The sequence below is a fragment of the Dipodomys spectabilis genome, unplaced genomic scaffold (assembly GCF_019054845.1).
Source record: "Dipodomys spectabilis isolate Male_0828 unplaced genomic scaffold, ASM1905484v1 ptg000018l, whole genome shotgun sequence".
Taxonomy (NCBI): domain Eukaryota; kingdom Metazoa; phylum Chordata; class Mammalia; order Rodentia; family Heteromyidae; genus Dipodomys; species Dipodomys spectabilis.
Window position 1 is genome coordinate 18966930 of NW_024870695.1, and position 19650 is coordinate 18986579.

General features: G+C 38.0%; 1 protein-coding gene across 1 annotated transcript; it reads left to right on the forward strand.

Annotated features, from left to right (window-relative positions):
• Positions 1–17039: 17039 nt before the first annotated feature.
• On the forward strand, positions 17040–19061 carry Kif2b (kinesin family member 2B). The gene has a single exon (XM_042670852.1). It carries the CDS (start codon positions 17040–17042, stop codon positions 19059–19061), a length of 2022 nt encoding a protein of 673 aa, XP_042526786.1.
• The last annotated feature ends 589 nt before the right edge of the window (positions 19062–19650 follow it).

Genomic DNA, 19650 nt, shown 5'->3' on the forward strand with positions numbered 1-19650 from the left:
TCAGGGTGTAGAGCACCAGCTAAGCAAAGAAGTCAAGCAAGAATGAGGTGTTCAAACTTTGCTATCAGCGAAATCAGAAAAAAAAAATAGTACCAATTATGAAACTACCAGGGAAATTTTGAATAAACCTTGCCTATAGGGTGACATTTAGGAATGCGCTTTTGCTAGGTATAGTAGTAATGTTATTAAGCTTTCCAAAATACCATGATTACGCCATGTAGATATCTGCATGAGAGAAGAATGAAGACAGCTCTATTGCAAAATGTTCTGAGGATGGCCAGGAATAATAGCAATGACTATAGGTTAAATTGTTGTGAATAATGAATACTCAGGATACTCTTCTTTTCTCTCTAATTTTTGGTGTGTATTTTTTTTCTTTTACTTTTCCCATGGCAAAAGAAAAATACAAAAGGAGAGAAAGAATGATCATAAGCAAAGGGAATTTCTTTTCAACAAGAAAAAAAAAGAAGGGTTTTCAAATCTGGGCCTTTGTTTGAATTCCCATACTTAGGCCCTCTGTGATAACTCAGTAACAAAAGCTAATGTGTTTATGTGCGTTTCTCAAGGACCAAATAATGTAAATTATAGTATTTTCCTCCAACAAGCAAATAATAGGCCTTTCTAAAATGGCATAAGAAGACCTCAGAAAAATAAAGACTTAGACTTTCCCAAATAATGCTTTTAATGGGCCTAAAACCAGTTTAGGTGAGCAAAAGATTTAATTTTGTTCCCTGGTAAAGGAAACCTCCAGCAACTTCCAACTGATTTGTTTCATGACAATGAGAAATAATATTCATATTTTTAAGTGAATAAGGATGTGCTTCCTTTGAAAACACTTATTTATTTGAGGTTCTGATCCACATGTGTTTAAGGAGCCACAAAGAAAATGGAATTTCAAGCAGACTGGCACGTGAAAAGACAACCATCTGTGAATAGGAAGCTCATATTATCTTCTCTGAAAGGAAATGGGCAATGGAGACTCCTGTGTGCCATTTCAGCCGACAGTGATTTACCTGAAGAAAATCATTAATTTTTTTGCCAGCACTTTAGAATAATAACAGGAAGATGAGACTCTTAAAAAGCACTCCTCTGTGGTAGCATTCTCTGCTGGTGCCTGCCCACATTGTTTAATGTTTGTCAAACTTGAATTGCATCTGAAGGGTGCATTGCTGGTAATGGATTTCCAGCTCTGTTTCCACATGGGCAAGGGTTTGTCTCCATTATGAGCTGCATGTTTATTACTTCGTATTATCTATGAGATGATTTTTGTGAGCAGGTACCCAAACACAAAAGGGAAAACTATGAGAAAACAATTTCTTTTATTGCTCAATATATAGCAGTTAGGAACAATTTGGATAATTTTCAAATGGCTCATTTTGGGGACATTCTTAGATCAACTGGAGACTGTTTTCTTCAGTGTGACTAGTTTCACAATAGCTAAGACTGGCATTAATTTCTAATGAATTTATCTCTGGGTATCAGATAGAAAGGTGAAATGTCTCAAAAGCAATATTAGATTTGAAATAAATAGGTCTCCAGCCCTCTTTATTTTCACAAAGATTAGTTCATTTGTGTGAGACTTGAGTGGTTCATGTAATTTAAATTCTTTGTTCCTCCTTTTGTTCTTTTCAAAAGTGAAAATAATAGAGATGCCTTCCCTAGTTGTGAGGAAAATTAGGCGAACCTGATCCAATGGTCACTAGTAGAATTAGTTGGTACTCAGAAATTTTGCTTTAATCCAGAGCTAATAAGAGTGAATGGATTTTGTAAATAACTGAAAATAATACTGTAAAAGATAACACAGAATTACAACAGAAGTAAAAAAGATAGCACCAAAGTGAAAGATAACATGGAAGTATATGAGATTGTACTGATTTTCCATATTCAGATGTCTTGTTATTATATTTGTATTATACTTTTAAATTTTTATTTTATTGTAAAGATGTTGTTCAGAGGGGTTACAGTTATACAAGTAATGTAATGAGTAAACTTCTTTTTTCCTCTTATTTTTATTAATGTATTTTATTGTAAAAATACTGTACAGAGGGATTACAGTTACATGAATAAGGTAATGAGTACTTTTCTTATTGAGTACTGTTACCTCCTCCTTTGTTTTTCTCCTACCATCCCTTCCCTCCCCACCTCCCCAACTCCTCCCCCCCCAATATTTTATTATCTTTAAGTAATGATACAAAGGAGTTAACATTCAGCAAATCAGTTTGTGAATACAATGTACCCTGATCAGGGTCAGTTGTCTTAATGGTGTTTCCCCCCAAAGACTGTTGTTTGAACTTTTATTTATTAGTGAACATATTATATGTCAAAACTAACCATTCTGTCTTCTAACCTTGATGTAGGGACAATCTGTTTCTGGGATTGTATTAAACAAGGTCTTGCACTGCTGCTCTAAGAAAATAAAGAACTCTTATTAGCGATGATAGAGAATGGCTTCACGGGGTGCTATGATTGACAACTAAAATGCTTTAAACAGTAAAACATGGAAAGAGAGTCTATGTATACTACAAACGTAGCCAAAGTGAGCAGATAGCCTTTTAAGACAAAATGCAAGAAAAAAAAAAACCCTGTGCATTACCCTTTCTGTACAGCTTGGTAGGTCCTGGAGCCATAAGACTGTGTTCTATACACAGAGCATACAGAATCACAAGGAATGTGCGTGCATTCTTTGTGGTTTGGGCTCCTAGTTGTTTTTAATCCAAAACATTCTCGAATCTGGCAAAGATTCCTGATATTTTGAAACAAGTATTTTTTTTCTCTTAGCCAGAGACTACCTGTAAGAATTTTCAGGTCTAGAGAGAAGGGTTTTGTTTACAAATTCGGAAGGGAGGAAGATCAAAATCCAGGCAAAAAGGAAGGTCCTGTAACCTTAGCTCCAGATGGAGCCACTCTTCAAACTACAGAAAGACAGTTGCCATGCTCAGTGAGGAGGTTAATTTTCCTTCAGATGAATAAGGCAGTTCCATTGTTAAAGAACATACTTGATTTCGAATGCATGTGTTGTTTTTCTCCTATGATTTAGTTCAGAATCAGTAACACACACACACACACACACACACACACACACACACTAACTGCCAGCAAGGGAAGGATTAAAAAAATACCCTCTGGATCTACCCATCAAAGATGAATTTCAAGCAGAACATATTTGCCCTGTCCAATCCCATCTCAGAACTACTGAAACCAAAGGCAATTGTTCATTCATTTCTAGGTTAAAAATGCAAGCTGCAGACAGTTTTGAACAGTCAGAAGAACCCAATAAAGTATCATTCTGCCATCGTTTTCTAATCGCAGCGTTTTGCAGGCAAGAAGCTTTTTTCATGATGAAACTGTAAGTTCTTGTTAAAAACAAACAGATTTTAAAGTAAGCTTAAGTCTAGTATCATTATTGTACTGAGAAAAATATTTTTGCAATCTCAGATATTAGCAGTAAAATATTATTGTCTGTGGACCTCAAATAGAAGATGAGATAAATAAAGATAGTGATTCTTATACTTGTTTTAGCAAATGAAAACAATTAAACTATATGTATACATATACATGCAACATATATGTGTAAAATGTTTATGTACATGCCTATATGCATGTATATATATATTTATAAACATACACACATATATGCATGGAAAGGAAAGGGAGGACAATTGGTAAAAATGAAGTCTATATTCTCAGAGTGACAGAGAACATGATCAAGTTCTTTAAGCTTCTAGCCTAAGAACTGATATATGATACAATCTTCATGCACAGAATCACTCACTTTCAGTTCCCTTTCTAATTACTCATTATTCATCCAAATATTCTGTAAGGTACATCTGTAAGACATGATATAAAGTCATAAAAAATGCAGCACTACCTTCAAGGATTTTTTTATGGCCAGCCATGGGACTTGAACTCTGGGCCTGGGTGCTGTCCCTCAGCTCTTCAACTCAAGGCTAGTGATCTACCAGTTGAGCCACAGAACCACTTCTGGCATTTTCTGCTTATGTGATGCTGAGGAATCGAACCCAGGGCCTCATGCATGCAAGGCAAGCGCTCTACCGCTGACCTACCTTCCCAGCCCAAGGTTTTTATTTTAAAATGCAGAAAGCATGTAATTGGCAGGTTCAGATTAGCACTACACACAATTAACCATGATATGCACAGGAGAAATAGCATGTGCAATTTTAAGTGCTAAGGGAACATTCTTAGACAGGGTGAAATAGGATTTATGAAATACTTGACACACAGGAAGGAAGCAAAGTCCTAGAAAAACAGCAACCAAAGAAAAGGAAGGCTAAGCGAGAATGGAGTTCCACACAGAGTTTCCACTGAGGCAAGCAAAATAAATAATCAGAATGCTTTGCAGCACACTTCAGGATTCACACACTATAAACAAATTCACACATCTCTAATCCTCCGGACCAACAATCAATGATCACAAACTAACTATAGTTCTACTTGACTACAGTGCATGGTTTATTCGTCATGAAGTCCTGGCATGTGTAGGACCAAGACATTTGGGCATTAGAGCGTAGAATTACAAGTGGTACCAGGAAAGTGCTAGGGAGGACAAAGATATCAAGGTCTTCCATGAAACTGACAATGGGACTCCTAGAAGAGATCGAGTTTTAGATATGTGTATATGAGTCATCTTATGCACGTGGCAATTAATAGAATGAGTTGAGTTGTTAGCAAACCTGGAAGACATTCCAGCCAGTAATACGTGTGTGTGTGTGTGTGTGTGTGTGTGTGTGTGTGTGTGTGTGTGTATGAAAATCAATGGTGGCCCAAACTAAGCTGGTGACAAAAATAACAGCAAAATGTGAATAGTTTTATGAGTCTTCATAAAGGTAAAGTTTTCAGGACATAGACAATAGTCATACATGGAGATCAGGCAGGAAGGAAAAAAGTTATGTTTGAACAAGAGACACACTGTGTGTGACAGTGGAAAGGAAAAAATGTACAATCTATAAAGTGCTCAGTACATAAAAACCATGTATGGTAGCCATTTCTCTCCTCTCTCTATCTCCCTCCTACTTTCTCTCTTTATTTCACTACTTTTACTTTTCTTATGCTACCACGATAGAGTAGATAGTGTTTCCTGTTTCAGCACTCTACATCTTATCAAATACAGATGTTAAAATTTTCATTACTCTTTGAGTCAAAAGAAAGTCATTAGAGACCTTTCAAACTAATGCAAAAGCATGTTTCTCACATTTTGCACATAAGAGGAAATTATCCCTAGTTTAAAAAAGAACTTCATAAATTGTAATAACTACATAAATTGTAATATGCATCATATAAACATTTTCTAGGAAAAAATACATTATTACATTACTGATATGCACTGAAGACAATAAATGTTCCATGAATACATGTTGAATAAATAGTAGTTCTTTAGTTCAACTGACCACGTAGATATTCAAAAGCTATCTGTTTTCAGTCTTGGACATAAAATATTTGGATTTTTTTCAGCTGCTTGTGATGAAAGAATATTCAAAACAAGGTTGAGCACAGTATAAATTTTCTCATGTCTAAAATTTTGTGACTCTACAATATCAGAAATTGTTTGTGCTCCTAAACCAGCAGCATCATTCAATTCTATTTTTCAGAAATGAACCTTGAAAATCATGTATGCATAAAGGCACATACATAAAGCTTATAGGTTATAGCTTAATCACAACTCTTGAATGTTACAGAGTAAGATCCAAGAGTAGGCTCAGGAAATTCAGCTTTTATCACTCTTGGACATTTTCTATTACTATTTTCTCTAGAAAATATAGCTGCTTTTCGGAAATTCATACTATAGGACACATTACTGCATACTGTACTCATCTCAACAATAGGAATATCAGTGAAAATATTTATACACCAAAAATATAACAACCATATCAGAGTTAGCCAATAACTTGCCCAAGGTTAATATTTGAGGAAAATGATTCTTACAGTGTGTGTGTATATATTTATGCATATATATGCATGTGTATTTTTTAAACCAGGGTCCTCAATATATTGGAATAAACTTGAAAATTATCGGTAAATCAGTATCTTTGTCATGATTTTTCACATTTTAGAAATGTCAGTTCATAAAGGTTTATTCTGTGTTATAGTTTCATTATTAGTAAGAGGTGAAATAGTAATATCTAGCTTGTTACTTCAATTACACTAGATCCATACATACATATCTATATACAGGACTAACAGTGCTATGTAGCTAACAGAGTGATGTGAATTCTAAACTATAATCTGAATAAAATCTCTGTATGTTGAAGAATTAGTGGAAATAATGTTGAATATAGGTTTTACTTACAAGTAATAGTTTTTGCCTTTATATAAAATTAATACAAATTGATTGTATCTCATTAAAGCCTCAAATATATAATTTAGTACTTTTAGCTGTCAGTAAATCATCATAATGGGTGGTTTTATTGGGTTGATAAAATTTATTCACTTAATTAATGACACTGGTAATTATAACTTAGGATAAAACCTAATAAAAGTGAGAGTATTTTCCCTTTCTATTTGAAGTAGCTCCTTAATATAAAATTATATTTTATAATTGGCATGAGCAGTAGGAAATAAGACTCATTAATGATAGAGAAATAGTCTAGGATAATGTCTTGTCATTTTACGAATTTTTCACTTTCAAATATACTTATTCCCAGAAAATCCATTTTCAGTAAAATAAAAATCAGAATTTGCTCCAAAAATACTTAACAATCATTATTTTTGTAATAGTACTTTTTATCTTTTACCATATATTATGATAAGCACAGATAAACAAAAACATTCTATCAGAAAATTTCAATGGCACCTTGTGATATATGTCCATCAGATCTGCTTGGAAACTGAATTTTATATGAGATCTTATTCACCTTAAAGAGACATCTAACACTCTCATAACAAGGAAATAAAAATAAAACCCAACACTTTCACACAAGGGTCTCAAATCCACAATAAGAGCCAAACGCTACGATTTATGGAAGGGCTTTATAATGCACCGTAAATTCACGAAATATTCTTTAAATTCCTAATTTCATGCAGACCTATCTAGCTGTCCTTCATACCCACACATTTGTTCATCTTTTCTGTCCATTTCCTTACCACAACTTAGCAAAGAAAAGAAGCCAAAAATTGCATTTCTGAGACTCTCCTTCTGAAGCAGAAACAATTACATCACCTTGGAATGATGCTTAATGTCTTGAAGATTGGAAATATTCATACGTAGAGCCGAAGTCAAATTAGGAGATTTCATCCAACCCATTTCATTTTCCAGGGGGGAACTGGAATTTCAGAGAGGTTGGATTCATTGCTCTGTGAATCTGTTTGCCATACCAGATACCATGTATGTGTCTTTCATTTTGTTTGGGGAAGGGGGACAGGGTGTAGCAGAGGATTTTAGATAGAGTCTCTCTAGGTAGCTCAACCTGTTCCTGCATCCGCTTCCAGAATGTTGCATATGATTCTTTTTTATTCCTTTCAAATTAACTGCTGATACCCTGCTGCTGACAGGAAGTCAGACAGGTATTTTCTAAGCTCTATGCACCATATAAATGCAAGAGATCTTCAAGGGATCACTTTATATTGCCATAGACACATTTTACTGGAGAGACAAACAGTTCACAGGATGATGATGAGCATCCCAGAGCGTTTAAAGCCTTGATCACACACTTGAGCTCGCTGCAGTTCACAACAGGAGATGGCTATGAAAGCATGACAGTACCAGAGGATGTGCTGCAGGTAGTTTTACATGGTCACGATTTAAGATTGCATCTTCACATTTGTATAACTTTCCCTCGACTGTCGACTACCACAGACACCGTCTATGTATACATTGAGCAAATTGAGACTTTCTCTAAGAGATTTGTATCTACTTTATGGCAATTTGCGATAAAATAGATGTTTAGCTACATATAACTTGTACATTCATCACAGACTAAGCTTTTGGCCCAATTTTTAAAAATATTTCTGGGTTCTGTGGCTCCACTTAAGAGTATTGTCAAATTGTCAGCAATCTAGAAAGAATAATCTTTACTTTCATAGTTCTGATCAGCTCAAAACTGTGTTATTCAAGAGTCAATTACATGCATGTTCACTAATGATAAATGGTTACATTTGGAGACTTCCAAGTAATTTTTGAATTGTAACAGTTTATATAACACTAGGTACTTGTAGTTTAAATATAGATCCTTCAACTGCCTATGTCTATTTTTTTAAAAAAATATTTAACACATTTTCTTTCCTTTATAATCAAATGGTTATTCTGAAATGTCACTTTTCATAGAATTTCAGATATTTGATTTATGTTTCCAGGTAAGAATATACAATTTTGTTGCAAGATGGTAAATGTATGTTACTTTGTCAGGCAGATACCAGCTTCTGACAATGATAAACAGTGTTTATAATATTGCCTATGAATATCATACCAAAACATATTACAGAGGTGAGAGTTTATCTGGCCTAGTATGGCTTTTATCTTAAACATGTAGCAAATAAGCAAAAGTAACACAAAGAAGACCATGATGAATTATGAGTTTGCCTGATGCTACTTTAACTTAAACTTCAGCTATGTACTATGTGCAACATGTTTCCTAAAGCACTGTGGGTGGTAGAATGCTAAATAATATACACTCATGTTTATAAATCTCTTCTAATGGCATGAAATTTGGGTATAGTGCAATTTTATGTCATGTGGTTAAACAATAATACCTGATAGTATACTTGTACAAAGCTTCACAGAATCTAGGATGTCATTTTCTCAGTTAATCTGAATTGCATATCATTTGCTGAAGCAAGAATATCCTACACATTAAAAATACTGAAACATGAAAGAAATCTCAATGGTTCTGGACAACAGAGAAACATTTTGATTCATAGAACCTCAGAATCATATGATTCTGGAATCATAAGATTTTCAGATAGAAAAAGTTCTGGAGGACAATCCTCCTAATACATCCCTGCTTTGCAGTAACAAATATTCCTATGGATTTCTTTCAGTAATATAGATTCCCTAGCTCTAGCTTGTAGAAACTGGTTCACCAGACAATGTGAAATTGTAAAATCTTCCAGTGGTTCTCTTTTTAACCAACTTCAAAAACAAAATTAGCCCAATTCCTAGATCTATTACATAAATATATACTGGTCTTCTTTCCCAACAAGGCATCATTTATTGTAGGTTTTAATAGACATGGTGTAGTAAATACAATACAGCTATAGTAAATACAATATCTGTATATCTTATCAGCTTCCTGTTTGAATAGGTATCTATGTTATGTACACATGTAAAGTTAAAACATCAGTCTCTAAAAGGGGTACTGTAAGATATTTGAAGACAGAGGCTAAAGTCCAGAATAGTTTCTTTATTGTTGTATAATCTACTGTTTAGCCTAAACCTTAATATTAAGGAGCAAGTCATTAAAATTTATACTAGATTGAATGAAATCCTTTTTAGTATTATCTATAGTTTCTCTGAAATATTGTCCCAAGTTTTATTTTTTTCTATTGTGAAAATAGTGTACAGAGGGGTTATAATTACATGGGCAAGATAATGAGTACATTTCTTATCAAGCATTGTAGCCTCCTCCTTTGTTTCCCCTTCCCATCCCTTCCCATCCTTTCACCCCCACCCAATCTTTCTCCCCTCTCCCCCCCACCAAAGTTGTAACGTTCGTTTTGGACATAACGACTTGTACATCTCATTGTTGCAATGCGTCCACCTGTATCCCTATTTAAATGATTTGTTTTTTCCCTTCCCCTCCACAAATTATACCAACATCAAATACAGTGAAAGCAGGGGTTATACCGTGGGGGAGGTACATACAAAGCAACAAAAGAATAATCTTATAAATGTGTTAGAACAATCGCCTGAAAGAAAAAAAAAACATTTGAATACAAATCTCAGGATCCATTTCCTAAACATCAACTTATCTGACCTTTTCTGTTGACTCAGACATATACTAATTATTGCAAATCAGGGAAACCATGGGACCTATGTTTCTTTGGGCCTGGCTTACTTACTTCACTTCATATAATTTTTTCCAAGTCTTTCCATTTCTTAACAAATGGGGCAAAGTCATTCTTTCTGATGGAGGTATAGAATTCCATTGTGTATATATACCACATTTGCTTGATCCATTCATCTACTGAGGGGCATCTGTGTTGGTTCCATATCTTAGCTATGGTAAATAATGCTGCAATAAACATAGTTGTGCTGGTAGCTTTAGTGTGGTCTTGTTTGTGATCATTTGGGTAAATGCCCAAAAGTGGGATTGCTGGGTCATAGGGGAGCTCTATGTGGAGTCTTTTGAAGAACCTCCGTACTACTTTCCAAAGTGGTTGAACAAGTTTACACTCCCACCAACAATGCAGTAAGGTTCCCTTCTGGCCACATGCCCTCCAGCATGTGTTGTTATTAGAGTTCTTGATTATAGCCATTCTAACTGGGGTGAGGTGGTATCTCAATGTTGTTTTGATTTGCATTTCTTTTATGGCTAGAGAGGTTCAGCATTTCTTCATGTCTATTGGCCATCCTTCTTTCCTCTTCAAAGAAGTTTCTCTTTAAGTCTTGAGCTCACTTATTTATTGGGCAGTTGTTTCGTTGAGGATTTGTTGTTGGGGGATTTAATTTTTTGAGTTCCAGGTATATTTTAGATATGAGACCCTTGTCCGTTCGTTGTATGGCTAGTGAAGATCTTCTCCCAATCTGTGGGCTTTCTATTAATCTTGCTAGCTATGTCCTTTGCCATGCAGAAGCTCTGCAATTTCATGCAATCCCATTTGTCCAAAATTTCTTTGATTTGTTGTGTTGCTGGGTCTCTATTAAGAAAATTTTGGCCTGTGCCAAGGAGTCCTAGTGTTTCTCCTATTCCATCCTGTAATGTTTTCAGAGTGTCTGCTTTGACTCCAAGGTCTTTGATCCATTTGGAGTTGATTCTGGTGCAGGGTGATATATAAGGATCTAGCTTTAGTTTTCTAAAAGTGATTAACCAATTTTGCCAGCACCATTTACTGAAGAGGCTGTCTTTCTTCCATTCTATTGTTTTAGCTCCCTTATCGAAGATTAGATGACTATAGGTCTGTAGGTTCATTTCTGGGTTTTCAATTCTATTCCATTGGTCCTGGTCTGTTCTGGTGCCAGTATCAAGCTGTTTTGATTACTATGGCTTTATAGTAGAGTTTGAAATTTGCTATTGATATTCCTCCAGCACTGTTCTTTCTGTTAAGGATTGTTTTTGCTATTCGGGGTATTTTATTGTTCCGTAAGAATTTTTGGATTGGCTCTTCTATTTCCTTGAAGAATGAGGTTGGAATATTGATAGGGATTGCATTGATTTTGTAGATAGCCTTGGGAAGTATTGCCATTTTCACGATGTTGATCTTTCCAATCCAGGAGCATGGGAGTTTTTGCCACTTCCTAAGTTCTGTTTTGATTTCCTTTTTCAAGTTTTTAAAGTTTTCATCATACAGATCCTTCACTTCTTTGGTTAATTCCTAGGTTTTTGGGGGTTTTTTGGGGGGGGAGGTCCGGTTGTGGGGCCTGAACTCTGGGCCTGGGCGTTGTCCCTCAGCTCTTCAGCTCAAGACTAGCATTCTACCACTTGAGCCACAGTGCCACTTCCGGCTTTTTTCTTTTTGCTTAGTGGTGCTGAGGAATTGAACCCAGGGCCTCAGGCATGCAAGGCAAGCGCTCTACCACTGAGCCACCTTCCCAGCCCCAGTATTTTATTTTTTTGTGAGGCTATTACAAATGGAGTTGCTTTCCTAATTTCAGCCCCACTTTTCTCATTGTTGGCATACAGAAAAGCCATTGATTTTTGAGGGTTAATTTTATACCCTGCTACTTTGCCAAAGTTTTGAGTCAGCTTGAGTAATTTGGGAGTGGAGTCTGTGAGATTCTTTAAATACAAGATCATGTCATCTGCAAAGAGGGAGAGTTTTACTTCTTCTTTCCCTGTTTGGATCCCCTTTATGTTTGCACCTTGTCTTATTGCTGTAGCTAGGTATTATAATACTAGATTGAAGAGAAATGGAGAGAGTTGTCCCAAGTTTTATAGTTCCAGGAAAGATAGTGTCCTGGAACTATATAAAGAAAAGACTGCCTGCCAGATACTAGAAATACAAATGCAAAAAGTCATCCTCTTCCCTTCCCTCAAGAAAAGGGAGAAAAAGATGCAGATGTTTTTAGACCAAAATGGCAAGTGCAATGTCAAAATCAAGTATGGAAAGGATGTTCATACTGGGTGGGAGGCAACTAATCTAATTATGTCTGAGGTGGAGTAAAAGTAGTGATGAATATTACTGAATACTCTCCAAGCAAAGTACTGGTGAGATTGGTCCAGATGGCCTAATGACGAGGCTCTTCAATATACACAATCAGAAAAATGAGACTAAATTATGTTCCTGTTCCATAGGCTAACTTTCTAAGTATACAAACATCCATCTCTCAAACTGTAAAAAACGATGACATTTTCATAATACCTTCCTGGGAATTATCCTTTATTGGTTTCATTCCACAACATACTAAAGACCCTGGATTATAATATAAACTAGACTCTCTGAGGACAAGGAATACTCTCTTCAAGTTGGACAGCAACATCCAAAAGTACTTACATAACATGATTTCTGAAGTTTGAGTTGCAAGCAAAAAAATGTAGAATGTAAATAAAACCTAGTCCTTTCCCCTCAATGTGCTAAATAAAATTGAAAGCTAAAAAATGGCCAACAAAAATGAGCATAAAGGCATACATGGATAATTGTTAGTGGTTCACTTAATAGTTATTTCCTACTATTGTCAAATAGAAATCCAATGGGCATTTGCAGGTAACTCCATTTAATAAGCTCGGAGATTGCAATGGCTCTGACTAAGATTATTTTCATGGGAATAATTCTTACCTATTAAATCAATGAGAAAATTGAAATAGATAGCTAGATAGATACCTGGACATGTTAAATGTTAGATATCTAATGACAGAAATATTAACCATGGAAATAAAATATTATTCTCACTCTAAAATCTGTGTTCTCCTTTATTCTAAAGGCATAAATTTAATACATTTAAACAATGAAAAAAGATGTGCTTCCATTTATTCAGACAGATTTGGGGAAGTGAACTGAACTTCTCTGAAGAACAAAATGAACTTCAGGTTGCATCCTGTATCCTCGACCCCCCAAGGTGATCAAACAGACTCAACATCTGTTAGATATCCATTAAAACCATGCTTAAAAAAAATCACACAGTGGATAAATTTCTCCTGGGAGATTTGCACCTTAAATGAGGACAGAAATTATATTCTTTCATATAAAGCACCTTTGACAAGCATCATACTGGGAATACTTGTGTAATTAATCAATGAAACTTACTAATCTCATTTCCTAAATGTACATCTACCTACACTACCCTCTCTTGTGGACCTACAACCAGAATTTGTCAAGTGTGTGGAAAAGGACAAATTTTAAATGAATAAATTTAATGCTCAGTTGTTGGTCAAAGTATGGATTTCATAACAGATAGAAGATGAATGAAGAGGAAGCTCCGTGAGGGCAGAAATCCTTTGATATACACATTAGTACATGGAAATATTTCATATATTTTCAGTGCTTGGTTCAATTCGGTCAAATGTATTCAAGGTGATCTTGGTCTCTAATTTGGATAAATTGCTTACCTAGCAAATGCTTCTTCAGCTCATGGACAAAGGTGCTACCTTTAGTATGTGTGGGCATCACATTTACTTTATTACTCAAGATTCACAATATTTAAAAAGTTGGGGTTTTTTTAGATAAAATTACACTCAGAATTAATTCCATTAAATAAGAGAGTCATAAAGATGGCTTCTCAGTTGGTAATTTTATATGAACCAATATGAAAAATATTGTTTCAAATAATATTTTGCATGTATCCTGCAGGGGATAGGTGTGGTTAAGAGACATGTGGTTAGGAAGAGATGAAGATACATTGCAGTGATAAAGTGACATGTAGAATTGAAACCCATTTGAACAACCACTGAAGGATAATAATAGAAAATAATAACTCCAGACTGCTAAAATCATGAAGGCATCTGAACACCTCTCTACATACAGATGACTGTTCTAGTCACCAGTGAGTTTCAGTTACCATTATACACTATCAAAATTTAGGTTTTTGGTTGTCTTGTCCAGCCCCACTGAACCAGTAGTAGTTTCTATTTCTTTAGACATCATTTTAGTGTATTGCTATTTTATCTGGATATTGCTACTATCAACGTAGGCAGGGAAACTTGTTGTAGGGTATTGATATGTTAAATAGGTTAGAATAGTTCAGGAAAATGAGGAGGAAGAGGGGAGCCTATCCTCAAGCAAAAGTTGAAAAGTTCTCAAAATATTGCTCCAGGACCCAAGGGATGCCAGCATCCCTTGGACGCAAGTTAGACCATGCAACGTCTCACACTAGATTGGAAACTCTGGGCTTGAAGCCAGTAACGTGTGTTAATACACTCTGTTGGTGCTTTTCAATCTCTAATAAAAGAAACACTATGCTACAAACTAGAAATCTAAGAGAAACTGCATTTGGAGAATATGTTCTTCAGCCCAGGCTCAACTTTAAAGTGTGAACCACAATTAGACAAGCAAGATGACAATGTGTCACATGAGTCTTCCTATGGAATATATACTGTGTCAGTTGGAATGACAGACAGATACCAAAACACTAATATGCTGGGAATTAATGGAGTACTTATTCAAATAACTTTAGGGCCCATTTGAGAAGTAACTGAGTGTTCGGTTGGATAAGGAAGCCCTAGAAAGCAAGGTTATAATTGGCTGAGGGATCCAGTGACATCACAGTTATGAAAGACTTGGAGATGCTAAGAAAGGACGTTAAGTAATAATGGACTGAGTGAGAAGATGAAGACCTGTGGCAGTGAGTAGATGTTAATTCATTTAAAGCATTAAAAATGCCTATGAAGCTGTATTTTCATGAAGAAAATAAACCACTTCAGGGAGGTTGTTGCGTTTTAATTTCCTGAGGGCTTCCCACATGTTCACAACTCTGGATGCTGATGATCAGTTATTTAACTAGCTAGCTAGATAGTCCAATTATGGAAACCAATGAGATTATCCTAGGGAAACTGGGTACACCAAGAACACAGAGGCACACTGAAATTGCTGGAAACAAACACACCATTGTAGACTTGCTAGAGAGAGAAAAAGAATGACTCAAGAGAATGTGTAGTCTGCTGTTTATGCAACCTACTCAGTTATTGTCTACCTACAATGATCATTAGCCTAGTTGTACAACACATGAACAACCAGGAACACCCAAAGTTTGTGTAATTTGGAGATAGACCTGGCTTTTTTAAAGATAAATATTAAAAGCAAGCTAGACTTGCTTATTAAAGCAGCAAGACGCTTTTAATAAGATATAATTTATAATGACAAAATGTACATAATAATGTCCTTGAATGAATAACAAAGCAACTGACTTAAAGGACAATTATAGTAATAATAAGGGCAATGAAAAATAATCATGCAGAGACAAGTGTCTAAAGCCAGTTTGCTCCAATTCTGTTCACTGGCATTTAATATTCCCCCTTGTCCCCAAATGAATACTGCATAAGTACTTAACTGCATACTTATCATTTACTGGAGAAGCATTTACCCTTAGATTGACCACTGGATCTAGGAAAAACTGAAAAAAACACCATGCTCTGGAATGTTACTACAGAACTAAAAACACAACCATAATCAAACTCACAGGAGAGTGTGACATACCTTCATCGTTATCTAGGTTTATCTGGAAGTCTTTTTTTTTTTTTCTAAAGCAAATCATTCCTGTAGAGAATAAGCCATTGTATTGAGCTATCTATCTATCTATCTATCTATCTATCTATCTATCTATCTATCTATCTATCTATCTATCTATAATCTGGCCTTTGCTACTTTCATACCCTTCCACCCTCCCCACACATACATATACACACATGACTGCTACACACACGTGTCTTTTAGTGTGGGAAGGTGGTATATGATGGATTATCTAGATAGTCATGTCTCTCCTTTCTCTCCAAATTAAAGATAATGAAGTCATAAGTGTAATTACTGAAGGAGTTAGGAACATAATTACTGAACTAATCTCAAAACATGTTGCTGACTGCAGTACAAGAAAACTCAGTGTATAGCTGTCAGAACCACTTGCAGTGTGATAAGCATCTTGTGTTCGCAAACCTAGATGCTACAACACACTTCTCTATTAGTAAATGCTCAGGGTAGCTTGCTGCCTTCGAGCCATACCTAATTATTGTTTAGAGGAAGTCCATTAAAGTTGAATGAGCTGAAAGGCGGATGTTAGTATTTGAAGGCGGAGTGGGGTGGAGGTGAATAAGAAAGTACAGCAGGCTCCTACTCCTATTGCATTTCAAGATTCCAAACCTGACCTCTGCAGACATCTCTCCTTTCATCTTGGATGCTTCAGGAAACTTCATAGCAGTTCTTACGTTCTTCTCCTGACACATAAGGCTTGGAGATTATAGCTCAAGACTGGGGAGCCGGAAGAGGGGTGGGGAGGGAGGAGAGGCTTTGGTGACCATGGGTATTTCCCAACACTCAGGCACCAAAATTCCCAAAGCATACACATTCAAATGCTACACTTCCTTTGAATTCCCTCTTCTGTGTTTTGACAAGAGGATCCCAAACAAAAGCAAACACAAAAACACTCAACTTCCTCTTCCTCCAATCCATTTCCAATCACTGTCAAGGGCAGTCTCCATTTTAACTACCTTCCTATCCCGCGCTAACCACATGAATGTGGATTCTTATCCCTTCCTTTTTCTCACAAGGCCTTCTACTCTTCTCTCCTCTTCTCCCTATTCCTTTATGACGTACCTGTGTGTGTGTGTGTGCGCGCGCGCGCGTGCATGCACACGTGTGGGGTAAGCTAAGCATACCAGGGCAGGCACAAAGGGCGCAAGTGCTCAAGCACTGTGGGAGACTCCAGGGCTGGCTTGGGCTCAGGTCCTGCTGCTCCAACGCCAAGGGACCTCGGATAGCGAGCCCTGATTTCGCCATCACTCACTATGGCCAGCCAGTTCTGCCTGCCTCTTGCCCCGTGCTTCTCTCCCTTGAAACCCTTGGCTTCGAACTTCCAAGACCTGCAGGCGGGTATGTCCCTAGCGATCCAGCGCAGCGACAAGAGGATCCACCATGCCGTGGTCACCGAGATCAACAAGAAAAACTCTTGCGTCACGGTAGAATGGGTGGAGAAAGGAGTCAAAAAAGGGAAGAAGATTGACCTGGAGACCCTCTTCCTCCTGAATCCGGATCTGGCGTCTGCTGAGCACCAAAGGACCTCCAGCAATCCTTTGCTCCTCTCGTCTGCCATCGGGGATCAATGTACCACCGTGGGGCCTTGGCTTGCCATAGTCCCCCAGATAAAGGAAACTCCCTCTGGGGACAGTGTGCCCTTGGTGTCCCCCAGCCACCCGTGTCTGATGAAGCAGAGAAAGTCTCCCTGCCTGCTGGAAATCGAGAAACTGCAGAAGCAGCGGGAGAAGCGCAGGAGACTGCAGCTGGAGATCCGCGAGCGACGCGAAATGGATGTCAACACCGGGAACCCCAACTGGGAGACGAGGCGCATGATCGAAGAGTACCGCCAGCAACTGGGCATCCACAAGGTGTGCAGCCCGGGAGCCCCTGAAGTTCATCGGATCTGTGTGTGCGTGAGGAAGCGGCCCCTGAGCCAGCGAGAGACCAACATGAAGGACCTGGACATCATCACCATTCCCTCAGATAATGTGGTCATGGTGCATGAGTCCAAGCAAAAGGTGGATCTCACCCGCTACCTGGAGAACCAGACCTTCTGTTTCGACCATGCCTTTGATGACACAGCCTCTAACGAGTTAGTGTACCAGTTCACTGCCCGGCCCCTGGTGGAATCGATCTTCCGCAAGGGTATGGCCACCTGCTTCGCCTACGGACAGACTGGCAGTGGGAAAACGCACACCATGGGTGGAGCCTTTTCTGGGAGTCTCCAAGATTGCTCCAAAGGCATTTATGCCTTGGTGGCTCAGGATGTCTTTCTTTTGCTTAAAAACGCCACGTACGAGAGGCTGGATCTCAGGGTGTACGGGACGTTTTTTGAGATTTATGGAGGCAAAGTGTACGACTTGCTGAACTGGAAGAAGAAGCTGCAAGTTCTGGAGGATGGCCACCGGCAGATGCAAGTGGTCGGGCTGCAGGAGAGAGAGGTGTGTTGTGTGGAAGAATTACTGACCCTCGTGGAACAGGGAAACAGCTGCAGGACTTCCGGGCAGACATCGGTTAATTCCCACTCTTCCAGGAGCCACGCCGTGTTCCAGATCATCCTGAGGTCCAAGGGAAAACTTCACGGCAAGTTCTCCCTGGTCGACCTAGCCGGGAATGAGAGGGGCGCGGATACTGCCAAGGCCAACCGCAAGAGGCAGCTGGAAGGGGCAGAGATCAACAAGAGTCTCCTAGCCCTTAAAGAATGTATCAGAGCTTTGGGTCAGAATAAGTCTCATACCCCATTCAGAGCTAGCAAGCTCACCCAGGTACTTCGGGATTCCTTCATAGGCCACAACTCTTCCACTTGCATGATTGCTACCATCTCGCCAGGGATGACTTCCTGTGAGAACACCCTCAACACTTTAAGGTACGCCAACAGAGTGAAAGAATTAGCTCTCGATCTGAGGCCCTGTCATGGATGCCTCTCTGCCATGAGACCTGAGCCACCACAGATGTCAGAGAAGCCCGTGAGGAACTCATGCATGGCCCTGCAGAGGGACAGAGTGGTTAAAATGCCTTGTGCGCAAAAGGAGCAGGACAGACAGAGCGAACACATCGCAGCGTTATCCGCCTCGCTGGTGAAAGACGCAGCAGCTACATGGAAGGAGGCGGATCAATGGTGGGAGAACATACAGGAGATAACCATGGGAGTCAACGGGGACCCGGATGTCTGCATCACCCAGTCATTGTCCATGTTGGATCAGAAAATTGACATCCTGGCTGAAATCCAAAAGAAACTCAAACGATTACGAGCTGATCTCCAAAAGAGGAGCCAAGTAGAGAGTAGCCAATGACAAGAGATCAGGATTGGAAGTAATGAGTAGTGTTGAGTGTGAGTACCTCTCTTAGGGGGAAATCTGTCCAAAGTATCTAAACATAAGTATCCTCCCCACAAAGTTGACAATACCTTAAAACACACTGGTCAAAACGACGGTCTTTCTTCTTCCTCTGTATTTTGTTCTTTATTATATTCTGTAGGACATTGGCTCTCAACAATTGAGTTACCCCTCCTCCCAGCCTCCCCTTGGTAACATCTAGACACATTCATTATTACAACCGGAGGGAGGGGAATGTTTATATATCTTAACTGAAAATAACTGTAGGAATTAAGTTGCAAAATCCCATCTGTAGAGGAAGTCAGTTTAGATAAAAATCAAATTTACTCTATGTGCAGTTAGCAAAGAAAAATATAGTCCAAGGAGTAAATTTAGTGATACCCACTCATAAATGTTTAACTATTGCATTACAGCATATATTCAAATAGCTTCTAAGACCTGGTAATTCTGGGAAGAGGGAGAGGGCTTTTAGACAATATGTGGAAGCCTAGAATTGAGAGAATTTTCTTTAAAATCTTCCAGAAAGTTGAATGAATGTGTGTGTGTG